At 54.7% G+C, this 17,491-nt stretch overlaps 1 protein-coding gene across 2 annotated transcripts in view; it reads left to right on the top strand.

Moving 5' to 3' along the window:
* Nucleotides 1-17,491, top strand: part of LOC147091273 (leucine-rich repeat-containing protein 23-like) — a 48,812-nt gene that overhangs the window by 2,481 nt on the left and 28,840 nt on the right. For both annotated transcript variants that reach the window (XM_085976701.1, XM_085976700.1), the window contains exons 2-3: nucleotides 1,777-1,915; nucleotides 14,153-14,262. In XM_085976701.1, the coding sequence (XP_085832827.1) occupies nucleotides 1,805-1,915; nucleotides 14,153-14,262 (221 nt within the window). In that variant the 5' untranslated portion in view covers nucleotides 1,777-1,804. The remainder of the gene's footprint in view (nucleotides 1-1,776; nucleotides 1,916-14,152; nucleotides 14,263-17,491) is intronic.

Here is a 17,491-nt window from a genome sequence, read left to right as displayed (position 1 = left end):
GAGGGGGAGGGGAGAGACAGAGTGAGAGAGAGGGAGGGGAGAGACAGAGAGACAGTGAGAGGGAGGGGAGAGACAGAGTGAGAGAGAGGGAGGGGAGAGACAGAGTGAGAGAGAGGGAGGGGAGAGACAGAGAGAGAGAGAGAGAGGGGAGAGACAGAGTGAGAGAGAGGGAGGGGAGAGACAGAGAGACAGTGAGAGGGAGGGGAGAGACAGAGTGAGAGAGAGGGAGGGGAGAGACAGAGTGAGAGAGAGGGAGGGGAGAGACAGAGTGAGAGAGAGGGAGGGGAGAGACAGAGTGAAAGAGAGGGGGAGGGGAGAGACAGAGTGAGAGAGAGAGGGAGGGGAGAGACAGAGTGAGAGAGAGGGAGGGGAGAGACAGAGAGAGAGAGAGAGAGGGGAGAGACAGAGTGAGAGAGAGGGAGGGGAGAGACAGAGTGAGAGAGAGGGAGGGGAGAGACAGAGTGAGAGAGAGAGGGAGGGGAGAGACAGAGAGAGAGTGAGGGAGGGGAGAGACAGAGTGAAAGAGAGGGAGGGGAGAGACAGAGTGAGAGAGAGGGAGGGGAGAGACAGAGAGAGAGAGAGAGAGGGGAGAGACAGAGTGACAGAGAGGGAGGGGAGAGACAGAGTGAGAGAGAGGGAGGGGAGAGACAGAGTGAGAGAGAGAGGGAGGGGAGAGACAGAGTATGAGAGAGAGAGGGGAGAGACAGAGTGAGAGAGAGAGGGAGGGGAGAGACAGAGTGAGAGAGAGAGGGAGGGGAGAGACAGAGTGAGAGAGAGAGGGAGGGGAGAGACAGAGTGAGAGAGAGAGAGGGGAGAGACAGAGTGAGAGAGAGAGGGAGGGGAGAGACAGAGTGAGAGAGAGGGAGGGGAGAGACAGAGTGAGAGAGAGAGGGAGGGGAGAGACAAAGTGAGAGAGAGAGGGAGGGGAGAGACAGAGTGAGAGAGAGGGAGGGGAGAGACAGAGTGAGAGAGAGGGAGGGGAGAGACAGAGTGAGAGAGAGAGGGAGGGGAGAGACAGAGAGACAGTGAGAGGGAGAGACAGTGAGAGGGAGAGACAGAGTGAGAGAGGGAGAGGGAGAGAAAGAGGGAGAGAGAGACAGAGAGAGGGAGAGAGAGACAGAGAGGGAGAGAGAGACAGAGAGAGGGAGAGGGAGAAAAAGAGAGACAGACAGAGAGAGGGAGGGAGAGTGACAGAGTGAGACAGAGAGAGAGGAGAGAGAGAGAGAGAGAGAGAGGGAGTGTGACAGAGAGAGCGACAAAGAGAGTGAGAGAGAGGGTCTGGGGTTGAGAGAGATGGTCAGTGAAGAGAGAGAGACAGTGTCGGGGGGACAAAGAGGTACTGGAGAGAGAGAGAAGGGGTACGGGTGGGGGGGGTGAGAAATTGTACCGGAGGGGAAGGGAAACAGGGTACCGGGGGGAGTCGGGCTTGGGGGAGACGAGGTACCTGGGGAGACAGGTGGAGGAGAAGACGAGGTACCGTGGGAGATGGGAGACCGGAGGGAGACGCGTGGATGGGGCGACAAAGTACCAGCGGGAGGCGGCGGGAGGGGGAGACGGGGTACCTGGGGAGACAGGTGGAGGAGAAGACGAGGTACCGTGGGAGATGGGAGACCGGAGGGAGACGCGTGGATGGGGCGACAAAGTACCAGCGGGAGGCGGCGGGAGGGGGAGACGAGGTACCAAGGGGAGAGAGAGAGAGAGAGACGCGGGTCGCGGGTGGGCCAGCAGGAGACGGGCACCATCTTGACGAGAATCTTTGCTTTGCTCCCCTCGCAGAGCGACTGCTGATCGAGTCCTGGAGACAATGTCAGACCCCGAGGGCGAGTCGGACACCGACATCGATACGGAGAATCAGGAGGGCGAGGCCCTGAACCTGCTCACTGGAGAGGATGAGGATGATGACAAACCGGACAAGGTGAACACAAGGACAGAGAGAGAGAGAGAGAGATGGCAGTAACTGGTCGTCTGTTCCCATCTGTGTCTGTGTCTTCGCATGTCTGTGTCTGACCACGGCTGTGTCTGTTCTAGCGTGTGTCTGTGTTTGTTCACATCTATCTCTGTGCACATCTGTGTCTGCTCACGGCAGTGTCTGTGTCTGCCCGAGTCTGTGTCTGCAGCTGCTCACGTCTGTGTCTGCTGACGTCTGTGTCTGCTCACGTCTGTCTGCTCACATCTGTGTCTGTACACGTCTGTGTTGTGTCTACTCATAGAGACATAGAAACATAGAAGATAGGAGTAGGAGTAGGCCATTCGGCCCTTCGAGCCTGCTCCGCCATTCAATGAGATCATGGCTGATCATCCAAATTCAGTACCCTGTCCCTGCCTTCTCCCCATATCCCTTGATCCCTTTAGCCTTAAGAAATATATCCAACTCTTTCTTGAATATATTTAATGAACTGGCCTCCACCGCCCTCTGTGGTAGAGAATTCCACAGGTTCACCACTCTCTGGGTGAAGAAATTCCTCTTCATTTCAGTCCTAAATGGCTTACCCCTTATCCTTAGACTATGACCCCTGGTTCTAGACTCCCCGGCCATCATAAACATCCTTCCTGCATCTAGTCTGTCCAGGCCTGACAGAATTTTATAGGTTTCGATGAGATCCCCTCTCAATCTTCTAAACTCCAGTGAGTATAAGCCGAATCGACACAATCTCTCCTCATACGTCATTCCTGCCATCCCAGGTATCAGCCTGGTGAATCTTCGCTGTACTCCTTCCATGGCAAGAACATCCTTCCTCAGGTAAGGCGACCAAAACTGCACACAATACTCAAGGTGCGGCCTCACCAAGGCCCTGTACAGCTGTAGCAAGACATCCTTGTTCCTGTACTCGAACCCTCTTGCTACGAAGGCCAACATACCATTTGCCTTCTTAACCGCCTGCTGCATCTGCATGCTTACCTTCAGTGACTGGTGCACAAGGACACCCAGGTCTCTTTGCACTTCCCCTTCTCCCAATCTATTGCCATTCAAATAATAATCTGCCTTCCTGTTTTTGCCACCAAAGTGGATAACCTCACATTTATCCACATTATAGTGCATTTGCCATGTTTCTGTCCAATCACCCAATCTGTCCAAATCGTACTGGAGTTTCTCGACATCCTCCTCACAGCTTACCCTCCCACCCAGCTTTGTGTCGTCTGCAAATTTGGAGATATTACATCCAATTCCCTCATCCAGATCATTAATATATATTGTGAACAGCTGGGGTCCTAGGACCGATCCTTGCGGTACCCCAGTAGTCACTGCCTGCCACTCGGAAAACGACCCGTTTATTCCAACTCTCTGCCTTCTGTCCGCCCACCAGTTCTCTATCCAAGTCAATACCTTGCCCCCAATCCCATGTGCCTTAATTTTGCACGCTAATCTCTTATGCGGGACCTTATCGAAAGCCTTCTGAAAGTCCAAATACACCACATCCACTGGTTCTCCCTTATCTATTTTACCAGTTACATCCTCAAAAAATTCCAGTAGATTAGTCAAGCATGATTTACCTTTTGTAAATCCATGTTGACTTTGTCCGATCCTGTCACTGCTTTCCAAGTGCTCTGCTATTACATCTTTTATAATAGATTCTAGCATTTTGCCCACTACCGATGTCAGGCTTACCGGTCTGTAATTCCCCATTTTCTCTCTACCACCTTTTTTGAATAGTGGGGTAACATTAGCTACCCTCCAATCCATGGGTACTGTTCCAGAGTCTATCGAGTTCTGGAAGATGACCAGCAATGCATCTTCTGTTTCTAGGGCCACTTCCTTAAGTACCCTGGGATGTAGATTATCAAGCCCTGGGGATTTATCGGCCTTCAGTCCCATCAATTTTCCGAACACCATTTCCCTACAAATACTGATTTCTTTCAGTTCCACCCTTTCATCAGACCCTATGTTCCCCGGCATCTCTGGGAGGTTATTTGTGTCCTCCTTTGTGAAGACAGAACCAAAGTATGTATTTAGTTGGTCTGCCATTTCCTTGTTTCCCATTATAAATTCCCCTGATTCTGACTGCAAGGGACCTACGCTTGACTTCACCAATCCTTTTCTCTTCACATATCTGTAAAAGCTTTTACAGTCAGTTTTTATGTTCCCTGCAAGCTTACTCTCATATTCTATTTTCCCTTTCTTAATTAATCCCTTTGTCCTCCTTTGTTGAATCCTAAACTGCTCCCAATCCTCAGGATTATTGCTTTTTCTGGCCAATTTATATGTCGTCTCCTTGGATCTTATGCTGTCCCTAATTTCCCTTGTTAGCCATGGTTGAGTCACCTTTTTTCTTTTCTTTTTATGCCAAACTGAGATGAACAAATTCTGTAGCTCATCCATTCGGTCTTTGAATGTTTGCCATTGCCTATCCACCGTCAACCCTTTGAGTGCCATTCCCCAATCTATCCTACCCAACTCGCTCCTCAGACCATCGTAGATTCCTTTATTTAAATTGAGGACCCTAGTCTCTGAGTCAACTACTTCATTCTCCATCTTAATGAAGAATTCGATCATATTATGATCGCTCAGACCCAAGGGGCCTCGTACAACAAGATTGCTAATTAATCCTTTCTCGTTACATAATACCCAGTCTAAATGGCCTGATCTCGGGTTGGTTCCTCGACATATTGGTCCAGGAAACCATCCCGTAAACACTCCAAGAATTCCTCCTCCACAGTATTGTTACTAATTTGGTTAGCCCAATCTATATGTAGATTAAAGTCACCCATGATGACTGCTGTGCCCTTATTGCACGCTTCTTTAATTTCCCTTTTCATGACATCCCCAACCTCCGCCTTACTGTTGGGAGGTCTATATACCACTCCCACTAATGTTTTTTTCCCCTTAGTATTTCTCAATTCTCATATCTGTGTTGTGTCTGCTGGCATCTGTGTTGTGTCTGCTCATGTCTGTGCCTGCTCGAGTCTGTGTCTGCTCGAGTCTGTGTCTGCTCGAGTCTATGTCTGCTCGAGTCTGTGTCTGCTCATGTCTGTGCCTGCTCGAGTCTGTGTCTGCTCGAGTCTGTGTCTGCTCGAGTCTGTGTCTGCTCGTGTCTGTGTCTGCTCGAGTCTGTGTCTGCTCGTGTCTGTGTCTGCTCGAGTCTGTGTCTGCTCGTGTCTGCGCCTGCTCGTGTCTGTGTCTGCTCGAGTCTGCGCCTGCTCGTGTCTGTGTCTGCTTGTGTCTGCGCCTGCTCGAGTCTGCGCCTGCTCGTGTCTGTGTCTGCTCTGTTAGATCCGTGATTCTGAGAGTATGATGTTTTTCAATAACCACACGGATGCTGTAACTTAACAATCAACAGGTATTTACTGGAGTAGGGTAGTCTCAAGACTGGGGTACAGAGGCATGCTCAAGGCTTATATACAGGTGTGGTCACTGCCGGTACTACAGTATACAGGAGCTGTAAAAGTAGTTCTCTCTTAAAGGTACATACACTACAATTCCTCCCCTTTTAGATTAGCAGTACCCATAATATTCAAATAACAATTAACACTTTAACATGCACATTAAACAACAATAGTCCATTTATAGATTCAGTCTTTGGGGCGGCTTCCTGATCCTTTCGGGATAGCGCCTTTCCTGAGGTTCTTGTTCTTGGTGCGGAGGCGATTCTGGCCCCTTTTCATCGGTTAGTTCATCGGGTTCCACTGCTACTGGTTTGGAGGTAGATGCTACCGGTATGTCGGGTTCATCCCCAGGTACGCAAGATATGGGGTTGACTCGTTCCTGTGAAGCTAAGATCTGATCAACGTGGCGTCTCACAATGTTCTCCCCGACATCCACTGTGTACATTAATGGCCCCTGCCTTGTGCATATCGTTCCGGGTTGCCATTTCTCTGTTCGGTAGTCACGGGCCAAGACTGGTTGTCCTACGTTGAAGCTCCTTCTCGGCTTCTCATTGATGTGCTGGAATTGTTTATCCTCAACATTTCTTCGCACATTTGGTCTGAGCAAGTCCAGACGAGATCTCAACCTTCGGTTAAAGAACATCATGGCCGGGGTCTGGTTGGTAACTGCATGTGTCGCGTTTCGGTAGGCTAATAAGAAATTGTCCACCTTATGCTGTAGTGGAATTTCATCGTCGCACATGGCCTTTATCGCCTTCTTAAAGGTTTGTACGAACCTCTCAGCCAATCCATTTGTGGCTGGATGATACGGGGCGGATGTGTAATGCCTTACCCCATTCCTTCTCATAAATTTCCAAAACTCTTCGGACACAAACTGTGGTCCATTATCAGAGCAAATCTGCTCTGGCAAACCGTTTCTGGCAAATATGGTCCGTAGGACTGCAATCGTTTTCTCTGTAGTGGTTGAGGACATTTGTATCACCTCAGGCCACTTCGAATGAGCATCCACTGCTATTAAGAACATTGAGTCCATGAATGGACCAGCGAAATCAATATGCACCCGTTGGCATGGGGAGGAGGGCCACTCCCATGGGTGTAGAGGGGCCTGTGGTGGTGCATTTTGGACCTTCTGGCATCCTGAGCAGCTCTTGGTTAGGTCTTCGATTTGTTGATCGATTCCCGGCCACCACACATAAGCCCTAGCAAGGCTTTTTATTTTCACTCCCCCCAGATGACCTTCATGTAGCTCATTTAGCACTCTCTCCCTTAACTTGGGTGGAATCACCACTCTGGATCCACACATCACTGTCCCCTGGCATACTGACAGCTGTTCTCTTCTGGATGAGAATGCTGGCAACAGTGAGTTGCCATGTGTTGGCCATCCCCTCACCGTCAAATCATATACCCGAGACAGCGTCGGATCATTGCGGGTCTCCTTCTCTATATCCGCGTTCGTTACTGGCAATCGTTCAATTATTGACGAATAAAATATCTCGATAGGGTCCACTGCTGGTGCTTCCTCCACAGTAGGCAGTGGCAGGCGCGATAGCCCATCAGCGTTTCCATGCTGTTTCGTGCCTTTATATTCTATTTCATATTGATTCGCCCCTAGAAACAGGGACCATCTTTGTAACCGTTGTGCAGTCATCACTGGAATGCCCTTCTTAGGGTTAAAGATGGAGACAAGTGGTTGGTGGTCAGTCAGCAAGGTGAACTTCTGCCCATGCAGATAGTGGTTGAATTTTTTTACTCCCCATACTAGGCTGAGGGCCTCCCTGTCAATCTGGGCGTAGTTGCGCTCGGCTGAGGTTAGTGACTGAGACGCAAATGCTACTGGCCTCTCCAACCCGTCTGGGAATTTGTGCGACAGCATCGCTCCAATACCATAGGGTGATGCACCACATGCCAAACGAATTGGTAGTGCTGGGTTGAAATGGGCCAACACCTCTTTTGATGTGATCAATTCTTTACACTTCTGGAAAGTTCATCTACGTTCATCATTCCACTTCCATGGTACCCCTGTTTGCAGTAGGGTGTTCAGTGGGTGTAATACCGTAGACAAATTTGGTAAGAACTTATGGTAGTAGTTTACCAGCCCGAGGAACGACCTCAGTTGTGACACATTTTCCGGTGCTGGAGCCTTGACTACTGCCTCAATCTTTTCAGGGGACTTATGTAACCCCTCTTCATCGATGATGTGGCCACAATACGAGATCTGCTTCTGGAAAAACTCGCAGTTGTGGCGATTAGCTCGTAGCCCATATTCCTTTAATCTGGTGAGCACCTTCTCCAAGTTGGCGAGGTGATCACTGTCATTGTTGCCCGTGACCAGGATGTCGTCCAAATAACACTGGGTCCCTGGAATCCCTTGCAGGACTTGATCCATCACCCTTTGCCAAATAGCCGGCGCCGATGCTACCCCGAACACCAGCTGGTTGTATTGATAGAGACCTTTATGAGTGTTAATTGTAAGGTATTGTTTCGAGGCTTCTTCTACCTCCATTTGCAAGTACGCCTGGGCTAGATCAATTTTGGTGAAGCATTTACCTCCAGATAGCGAGGCGAAAATATCCTCAATTCGTAGAAGCGGATATTGTACAGGTAGACTATCCTTTATCCGAAAACCTCGGGACCAGCCGAGTTTCGGATAAAGGAGAATTTCGGATTTCGGAAGGTGGGTCGGCGGGGGTCCGCGGGGGGTCGTGCGCACGACTTACGCTGACGCTCAGCGTAAGTCAGTCGGGGTCGGTGGGGGTCGGGGCCGGCGGGGTCCGCGGGGGGGTCGGCGGTTGTCGGGGCCGGCGGGGTCCGCGGGGGGGTCGGCGGTTGTCGGGGCTGGCGGGGTCCGCGGGGGGGTCGGCGGTTGTCGGGGCTGGCGGGGTCCGCGTGGGGGTCGGCGGTTGTCGGGGCTGGCGGGGTCCGCGGGGGGGTCGGCGGTTGTCGGGGCTGGCGGGGTCCGCGGGGGGGTCGGCGGTTGTCGGGGCCGGCGGGGTCCGCGGGGGGGTCGGCGGTTGTCGGGGCTGGCGGGGTCCGCGGGGGGGTCGGCGGTTGTCGGGGCTGGCGGGGTCCGCGGGGGGGTCGGCGGTTGTCGGGGCCGGCGGGGTCCGCGGGGGGGTCGGCGGTTGTCGGGGCTGGCGGGGTCCGCGGGGGGGTCGGCGGTTGTCGGGGCTGGCGGGGTCCGCGGGGGGGTCGGCGGTTGTCGGGGCCGGCGGGGTCCGCGGGGGGGTCGGCGGCTGGCGGGGTCCGCGGTTGTCGGGGCTGGCGGGGTCCGTGGGGGGGTCGGCGGTTGTCGGGGCTGGCGGGGTCCGCGGGGGGGTCGGCGGTTGTCGGGGCCGGCGGGGTCCGCGGGGGGGTCGGCGGCTGGCGGGGTCGGCGGTTGTCGGGGCTGGCGGGGTCCGTGGGGGGGTCGGCGGTTGTCGGGGCTGGCGGGGTCCGCGGGGGGGTCGGCGGTTGTCGGGGCCGGCGGGGTCCGCGGGGGGGTCGGCGGCTGGCGGGGTCGGCGGTTGTCGGGGCTGGCGGGGTCCGTGGGGGGGTCGGCGGTTGTCGGGGCTGGCGGGGTCCGCGGGGGGGTCGGCGGTTGTCGGGGCTGGCGGGGTCCGCGTGGGGGTCGGCGGTTGTCGGGGCTGGCGGGGTCCGCGGGGGGGTCGGCGGTTGTCGGGGCTGGCGGGGTCCGCGGGGGGGTCAGCGGTTGTCGGGGCCGGCGGGGTCCGCGGGGGGGTCGGCGGCTGGCGGGGTCGGCGGTTGTCGGGGCTGGCGGGGTCCGCGGGGGGGTCGGCGGTTGTCGGGGCTGGCGGGGTCGGCGGTTGTCGGGGCCGGCGGGGTCCGCGGGGGGGTCGGCGGCTGGCGGGGTCGGCGGTTGTCGGGGCCGGCGGGGTCGGCGGTTGTCGGGGTCCGCGGGGGGGTCGGCGGTTGTCGGGGCTGGCGGGGCGTCGTGCGCACGACTTACCCTTTATCCGAACTTCCGCAACTGGAACCCTCTAAAAACCGAAGGTTTTTTCGTTCAGCTTAAGTCGTACGCACGACTTACGCTGAACGAAAAAACCTTCGGTTTTTAGAGGGTTTCGGTTTTCGGAAGTCCGGATAAAGGGTAGCCTACCTGTACCGTGTGAAGGACTGGGTTCACTGTCACCTTAAAATCCCCACAGATGCGGACCTTCTTTGGTTCCCCAGGCGTATTACTCAACGACCTCTTCATTACAGGAACGATGGGTGTAGCCCACTCGCTCCAGTCTACTTTGGACAGTACTCCTGAACGTTCCAACCCTTCCAGCTCTGCTTCGACAGCTGGTCTGATCGCATAAGGCACCGGTCTGGCCTTAAGAAACTTTGGGCTTGCATTTTCCTCTATTTTAATCGTTGCTGTTATGCCTTTTAGTGTTCCGAGTCCCTCCTGGAACACTTCTTTTGCGTCAGTTAGCATTTTTGACAGTCGTCCAGGTGTGACGTCGTCATCCCTCTTGGCCTCAACCTTCAGTGCCTGTATGGAATGCCAATCTAATTGTATCTTCCGGATCCATTCACGTCCTAGCAGTGGTGGTCCTCCATCTGGCAATACATATATATCCATTTTAGGTATTTCCTGGCCTTTATATATCACTTTCACCCTTATTTTTCCTTTGGGGTAGACTTTTTGCCCCGTGTACATCTTCAAGACAATCTCTGTAGCTTTCAAGGGTATATGTGAGAATAGCCGCTTGTAGTCCCTTTGGTTTATGACTGTTAGGGCTGATCCAGTGTCCAATTCCATTTTCACTTGGACTCCGTCTATCTTGAGTGTAACCCAGATAGTCTGGTGATCCTCCATTTTGGTTACCTTATGTAGTTTCAGACAACCCAGCTCCTTGCTTCCGGAGTCTGTGTCACTTTTCTGTTCGTCTGAACTACAGTCCATCACCTGGTGTACCTTTTTGTACTTCTCCTGTGGAGATTTCTTACTGTTGGTTTTCTTCTCAGACCTGCAGACTCTTGCTATGTGTCCTGCTTTTCCACACTGTCTGCACACTTGGTCCTTGAACCAACAATCCTTCTGGTCGTGTGTTGTTCTGCCGCAGCGATAACACTTCCCTGTTCCATAGGACATTTCATTGGTGCCATATTCTTGCGGTCTCCGTTGTATCTCTGCAGTGCCCCTTGTGGCTGCTTCGTGTGATACTGCCATACTGAAAGCCTTGTCCAGCGTAAGATCCTTTTCTGATAGAAGCCGTTTCTGGGTTCCCTCACTTTGCAGCCCACACACAAACTTGTCCCTTAACGTATCTGCTAGTCCCGCTCCAAACTGGCAGTGTTTCGATAGCTTGCGCAGTTCCGTTAAGTACTCAGCATTGCTTTCGTCTTTGTGTTGGTTCCTTTTGTGGAACTTAAATCGTTCTGCTATCAGCAGCGGTGTGGGGTTTAAGTGGTCCTGTAGGATTGACACTATGCTTTCGAGATTCTTGTTCACAGGCTTCTCTGGGGTTATTAGGTTTCGCAGTAACACATAGGTTTTTGCACCCATGGAATTTAACAAAACCAGTGCTTTCCTAGCATCTGGCACTTCATTCGCCCTGCAGTACACTTCAATACGTTCCACATATGTCGCCCAATCTTCGACTTCATTGTCGAACGTAGAGATACTGCCACTCTTCGGCATCCCTGGGTGTGATTTAACTGTCAAATATGGCGTCTCCCGCGTTTCCCCTTCTCCGCTGGCACAAAATGGCGTCTCCCGCGCTTTCCTTCATTCCCGCGCTCGCCCTTCTTCTCCGCTGTGGCTTCTAAAAATGGTGTCTCCCGCGCTCTTCCTTCTTCTCCGCGGCTCAATGGCGTCTCTCGCGCTCTCCCTTCTTCTCCCCGCGGACACTGTTCAGCCCTTGAGCCCTGGCTGTGCTCTGCGCGTTTTGTTTTTTTTCTTTCTGTGCGCCTTTCCCGTTTCCGCCGCTCGGTCCTGAACCCGGCTGTTGCTTTACCCTCTCTCTCTCCGTTTTGTTTTTCCTCGACGCCGCTCGGTTTTCAATCCCCGGCTGCGCCCTGTGCGCTTCACCCTCTGTCTTACCCCGTCGACGCTGCTCGGCTTTCTCTCCGCCGTCGGTCAGCTCCAGCCGCCGCTGTCCGGGAAGGGTCTGCGCTGTACCTGTTGCCAGTCTGTTGCTGGATCGTCGTGGCTGGGGAACCAAGCCCGGCTCTCAACAGCCTCCCCTGCGATGTTCACTCTCTGCCGGACGACTGGGCGGTTGCTCGTGGTCGACGCCCGTGTTTCTGGCCTCGACTTTCTTCCACCGTCCTCCCGGAGCGAATCCTCGAAGGGAAATGCAGAGTTGCAGGTAGATTCGAATCGACACTCGTCGCCACTGTTAGATCCGTGATTCTGAGAGTATGATGTTTTTCAATAACTACACGGATGCTGTAACTTAACAATCAACAGGTATTTACTGGAGGAGGGTAGTCTCAAGACTGGGGTACAGAGGCATGCTCAAGGCTTATATACAGGTGTGGTCACTGCCGGTACTACAGTATACAGGAGCTGTAAAAGTAGTTCTCTCTTAAAGGTACACACACTACATGCTCGAGTCTGTGCCTGCTTGTGTCTGTGCCTGCTCGAGTCTGTGCCTGCTCGAGTCTGTGCCTGCTCGTGTCTGTGCCTGCTCGAGTCTGTGCCTGCTCGAGTCTGTGCCTGCTCGTGTCTGTGCCTGCTCGAGTCTGTGCCTGCTCGAGTCTGTGCCTGCTCGAGTCTGTGCCTGCTCGTGTCTGTGCCTGCTCGAGTCTGTGCCTGCTCGAGTCTGTGCCTGCTCGTGTCTGTGCCTGCTCGTGTCTGTGCCTGCTCGAGTCTGTGCCTGCTCGTGTCTGTGCCTGCTCGTGTCTGTGCCTGCTCAAGTCTGTGCCTGCTCGAGTCTGTGTCTGCTCGAGTCTGTGCCTGCTCGTGTCAGTGTCTGTGTTTGTGCACATCTGTGTCTGTGTCTGCGCATGTCTCTGTCTGCGCACATCTGTGTCAGTGTCTGCACACGTCTGTGTCAGTGTCTGCTCACGTCTGTGTCTCTGCACGTCTGTTCATGTTTGCTGTTCACAGGTCTGGTACTGTGCACTTGGGTCTGCAGCAACAGCATCACTTGTGTGTGTTTTCGGTCCCGCCCACCCCTCACGTGTGCTGGGACACGTGTTATGTCACGTGTACAATGTCTGCCAAACCACCGACCTGCGTTTGTCCAGCCACAGCTCACCACTGCACCACCGAGAAGATGGGGAACAGGGCGGGGCTAACGGGGTGGAATCGGGATTGGACTGTGCAGTCGGGGACCCCCCACCCCACCCCCTGAGAGTGTGGGATCGGACTGAGTAATCGGGGACCCCCACCCCACCCCCTGAGAGTGTGGGATCGGACTGAGTAATCGGGGACCCCCCACCCCACCCCCTGAGAGTGTGGGATCGGACTGAGTAATCGGGGACCCCCCACCCCACCCCCTGAGAGTGTGGGATCGGACTGTGTAATCGTGGACCCCCCACACCAAGAGTGTGGGATCGGACTGTGTAATTGAGGACCCCCCCCCCTGTGGGATCATACTTTGTAATCAGGGACTGTCCTCGCCAGTGTGGGATCGGAACTGTGTAATTGGGGGCTGTCCCGGGGAGTATCGGATCGGACTGTGTAATTGCGGATCGTCCTGGGGGGCGTGTGGGATCGGACTCTGTAATCTGGGGCCGTCTCGGGGCGTGTGGGATCGGACTCTGTAATAGGGGGGTCACCCGTCCCGGGGTGTATGGGATCGGACTGTGTAATCGGGGGTCACCCATCCCGGGGAGTGTGGGATCGGACTGTGTAATCGGGGGTCACTCACCCCGGGGGAGTATGGGATCGGACTGTGTAATCGGGGGTCACCCGTCTCGGGGAGTGTGGGATCGGACTGTGTAATCGGGGGTCACTCACCCCGGGGGAGTATGGGATCGGACTGTGTAATCGGGAGTCACCCGCCCCGGGGAGTGTGGGATCGGACTGTGTAATCGGCTGTCACTCACCCCGGGGGAGTATGGGATCGGACTGTGTAATCGGCTGTCACTCACCCCGGGGGAGTATGGGATCGGACTGTGTAATCGGCTGTCACTCACCCCGGGGGAGTGTGGGATCGGACTGTGTAATCGGGGGTCACTCACCCCGGGGGAGTGTGGGATCGGACTGTGTAATCGGGGGTCACCCGTCCCGGGGAGTGTGGGATCGGACTGTGTAATCGGCTGTCACTCACCCCGGGGAGTGTGGGATCGGACTGTGTAATCGGGGGTCACCGTCCCGGGGGAGTGTGGGATCGGACTGTGTAATCGGCTGTCACTCACCCCGGGGAGTGTGGGATCGGACTGTGTAATCGGGGGTCACCGTCCCGGGGGAGTGTGGGATCGGACTGTGTAATCGGCTGTCACTCACCCCGGGGGAGTGTGGGATCGGACTGTGTAATTGGGGGTCACCGTCCCGGGGAGTGTGGGATCGGACTGTGTAATCGGGGGTCACTCACCCCGGGAGTGTGGGATCGGACTGTGTAATCGGGGGTCACCGTCCCGGGGAGTGTGGGATCGGACTGTGTAATCGGCTGTCACTCACCCCGGGGAGTGTGGGATCGGACTGTGTAATCGGGGGTCACCCGCCCCGGGGAGTGTGGGATCGGACTGTGTAATCGGGTGTCACTCACCCCGGGGGAGTGTGGGATCGGACTGTGTAATCGGGTACCTCCTTCCCCTGAGCGTGTGGGATGGCACTGTGCAGTCCCAGTGCGTGCCGCCAGGTTCCGCACGCGGCCGGTTATTAACTGGCGACTGACGAGCGTCGCCCCACCAACCGCCTCCTGACCTTTGCCCTCCCCTCTCGCTCCAGCCGGCACCGAACCCGCTAACCATTGAGATGCTGGCGGAGAGCCTGTCGCTACTGTGCAAGACCGGCAACGCGCTCGCACACGCCTACGTCCGCGTGGAACTGAAGGACCGGTGAGTACGGAGGCACCGGGAAACTTGGGGAACATCTCCTGTGACATTTTACTAGATTAAAGGCGCTATATAAATGCTCCACCATTTAATAAGATGATGGCTGATCATCGACCTCAACTCCACTTCCCCGCCCGATCCCCATATCCCTCGATTCCCCGAGAGTCCAAAAATCTATCGATCTCAGCCTTGAATATACCCAAAGACTCAGCCTCCACAGCCCTCTGAGGCAGAGAATTCCAAAGATTCACAACCCTCTGAGTGAAGAAATTCCTCCTCATCTCAGTCCTAAATGGCCGACCCCTTATCCTGAGACTGTGACCCCTGGTTCTCCAGCCAGGGGAAACAACCTCTCCGCATCTACCCTGTCAATCCCCCTCAGAATCTTGTATGTTTCAATGAGATCACCTCTCATTCTTCGAAACTCCAGAGAGTATTGGCCCATTCTACACAATCTCTCATCACAGGACAGTCCTCCCATCCCAGGAATCAATCTAGTGAACCTTCGTTGCACCGCCTCCAAGGCAAGTATATCCTTCCTTAGATAAGGAGACCAAAACTGTGCCCAGTACTCCAGGTGTCTCACCAAGGCCCTGTACAATTGTAGCAAGACTTCCTTACTCTTATACTCCAATCCCCTTGCAATAAAGGCCAACATGCCATTTGCCTTCCTCATTGCTTGCTGTTCCTGCATGCTAACTTTCTGTGTTTCCTGTACGAGGACACCCAAATCTCTCTGAACCCCAACATTTGAAAGTTTCTCACCATTTTAAAAATATTCTGTTTTTCTAATCTTCCTGCCAAAGTGAATAACCTCACATTGCCCTACATTATACTCCATCTGCCGCCTTACTGCCCACTCACTTTATCTATATCCCTTTGCAGACTCGGTGTTCTCCTCACAGCTTATTGTCCCACCTAGCTTTGTATCGTCAGCAAAGTACTGAGGGACCGCTGCACTGTCGGAGGGGCAGTACTGAGGGAGTGCTGCACTGTCGGAGGGGCAGTACTGAGGCAGCGCTGCACTGTCGGAGGGGCAGTACTGAGGGAGCGCTGCACTGTCGGAGGGGCAGTACTGAGGGAGCGCTGCACTGTCGGAGGGGCAGTACTGAGGGAGTGCTGCACTGTCGGAGGGGCAGTACTGAGGGAGCGCTGCACTGTCGGAGGGGCGGTACTGAGGGAGCGCTGCACTATCGGAGGGGCAGTACTGAGGGAGCGCTGCACTGTCGGAGGGGCAGTACTGAGGGAGCGCTGTACTGTCAGAGGGGCAGTACTGAGGGAGCGCTGCACTGTCGGAGGGGCAGTACTGAGCGAGCGCTGCACTGTCGGGGGGGCAATACTGAGGGAGTGCTCCACTGTCAGAGGGGCAGTACTGAGGGAGCGCTGCACTGTCGGAGGGGCAGTACTGAGGGAGCGCTGCACTGTCGGAGGAGCAGTACTGAGGGAGTGCTGCACTGTCGGAGAGGCAGTACTGAGGGAGTGCTCCACTGTCAGAGGGGCGGTACTGAGGGAGCGCTGCACTATCGGAGGGGCAGTACTGAGCGAGCGCTGCACTGTCGGGGGGGCAATACTGAGGGAGTGCTCCACTGTCAGAGGGGCAGTACTGAGGGAGCGCTGCACTGTCGGAGGGGCAGTACTGAGGGAGCGCTGCACTGTCGGAGGGGCAGTACTGAGGGAGTGCTGCACTGTCGGAGGGGCAGTACTGAGGGAGCGCTGCACTGTCGGAGGGGCGGTACTGAGGGAGCGCTGCACTATCGGAGGGGCAGTACTGAGGGAGCGCTGCACTGTCGGAGGGGCAGTACTGAGGGAGCGCTGTACTGTCGGAGAGGCAGTACTGAGGGAGTGCTCCACTGTCAGAGGGGCAGTACTGAGGGAGCGCTGCACTGTCGGAGGGGCAGTACTGAGCGAGCGCTGCACTGTCGGGGGGGCAATACTGAGGGAGTGCTCCACTGTCAGAGGGGCAGTACTGAGGGAGCGCTGCACTGTCGGAGGGGCAGTACTGAGGGAGCGCTGCACTGTCGGAGGGGCAGTACTGAGGGAGTGCTGCACTGTCGGATGAGACAGAGGTTTAGGGGCAATTTACCTTCCTGTGACATTTTGTAGGGGGTTTTTCCTTGCTCTCTTGCTCTTTCTGGCCCCCTGCCAGGCTTCGTGCAAGAATTACCCTTGAGTGGTTCGACCCACCCCCCCCTACGGTTCTAGACCTTGGACTTAGATGCAGAGAACAGTAGTGCAGAGAAGAGGACTCAATAGACCAGGCTGAATAGCACGAAATGGATGCTTTTATTTTTGAACAGTTTGAAGCATTACAAAATACATGTCATAGGCACAGATTAAAATAACTACAATCATGCACAAATTTATGAACTTGACTCTATGGAAATGGGGAACACACGGCACATCGTAAAAGGGGAAACACATTACGATTTCCCTTAACTCCCTCCCCTATACCTAAACTAAGTTTCGACCTGGGGAACCTGGGATCATGCTCACCACTCTCGAAATCGCGAGAAAGGGGGTTCGCAGCCTTTTTGGCACCGCTTTCCGTCGTCACGTGGATTTGGAAACTTCTGGCGCAGTCGATATTCTCTCTCTCTCGAAGCGGTGGGGTAGACCCAGCCTCAATGAGCGCTCGTTAAGGTTGAGATCCACTAAGTCGATTTGGGTTCATGGAGCAGACCCAGATGCAGGCTATGCACATGGGAGAATCTTGTGGCCTAGATCGCCAGTCCTCCAGAGGGTTTCTTCTCCGTCGGCCTGGGTCGTCGATGATCTCCCGACCCCAGTACCCGGGCCACCCTCGTCGTCTTCTCGTCGTGGCCGAGCCTTGTTTGGCTGAACACCGGCCACGTTGTCCTTTTACCGAAACCGTCCGTCTTTAAAAAGACGAAAACGTTTTCATCGATCTGCCGAAGTGGAAGAGGCGCCGATCCGGGCACCGTCCGCCCTTCGTTCGTTCCTCGTAGAAGAAAGTTCTTGAAGAAATGGAAGCCTGAAGTCGCCCAACAAGAAGCCGTGGCAGTGAAGAAGAAGTAACTTAGATGGACTTTCAATCCATAGTTATACTCTTTTGGGACAGTCTTATCTCCCGCCAAATCATAGTCCTGTCTTTGTATTAATTTTGGCGGGCAGAAAATCTCTGCAGGGGCGCTTTGTCTTGTAACGGAGCCGGTGATAACTTAAACTGGCCTTCCTGGCCGACAATGTCTGTTAATGTCCTTTGCATTGTCAC

The sequence above is a fragment of the Somniosus microcephalus genome, unplaced genomic scaffold (genome assembly GCF_052327205.1).
Source record: "Somniosus microcephalus isolate GS21.2 unplaced genomic scaffold, FLI_Smic_1.0 unresolved_chr3, whole genome shotgun sequence".
Lineage (NCBI taxonomy): Eukaryota > Metazoa > Chordata > Chondrichthyes > Squaliformes > Somniosidae > Somniosus > Somniosus microcephalus.
This window is presented reverse-complemented; position numbering and strand designations above follow the sequence as displayed.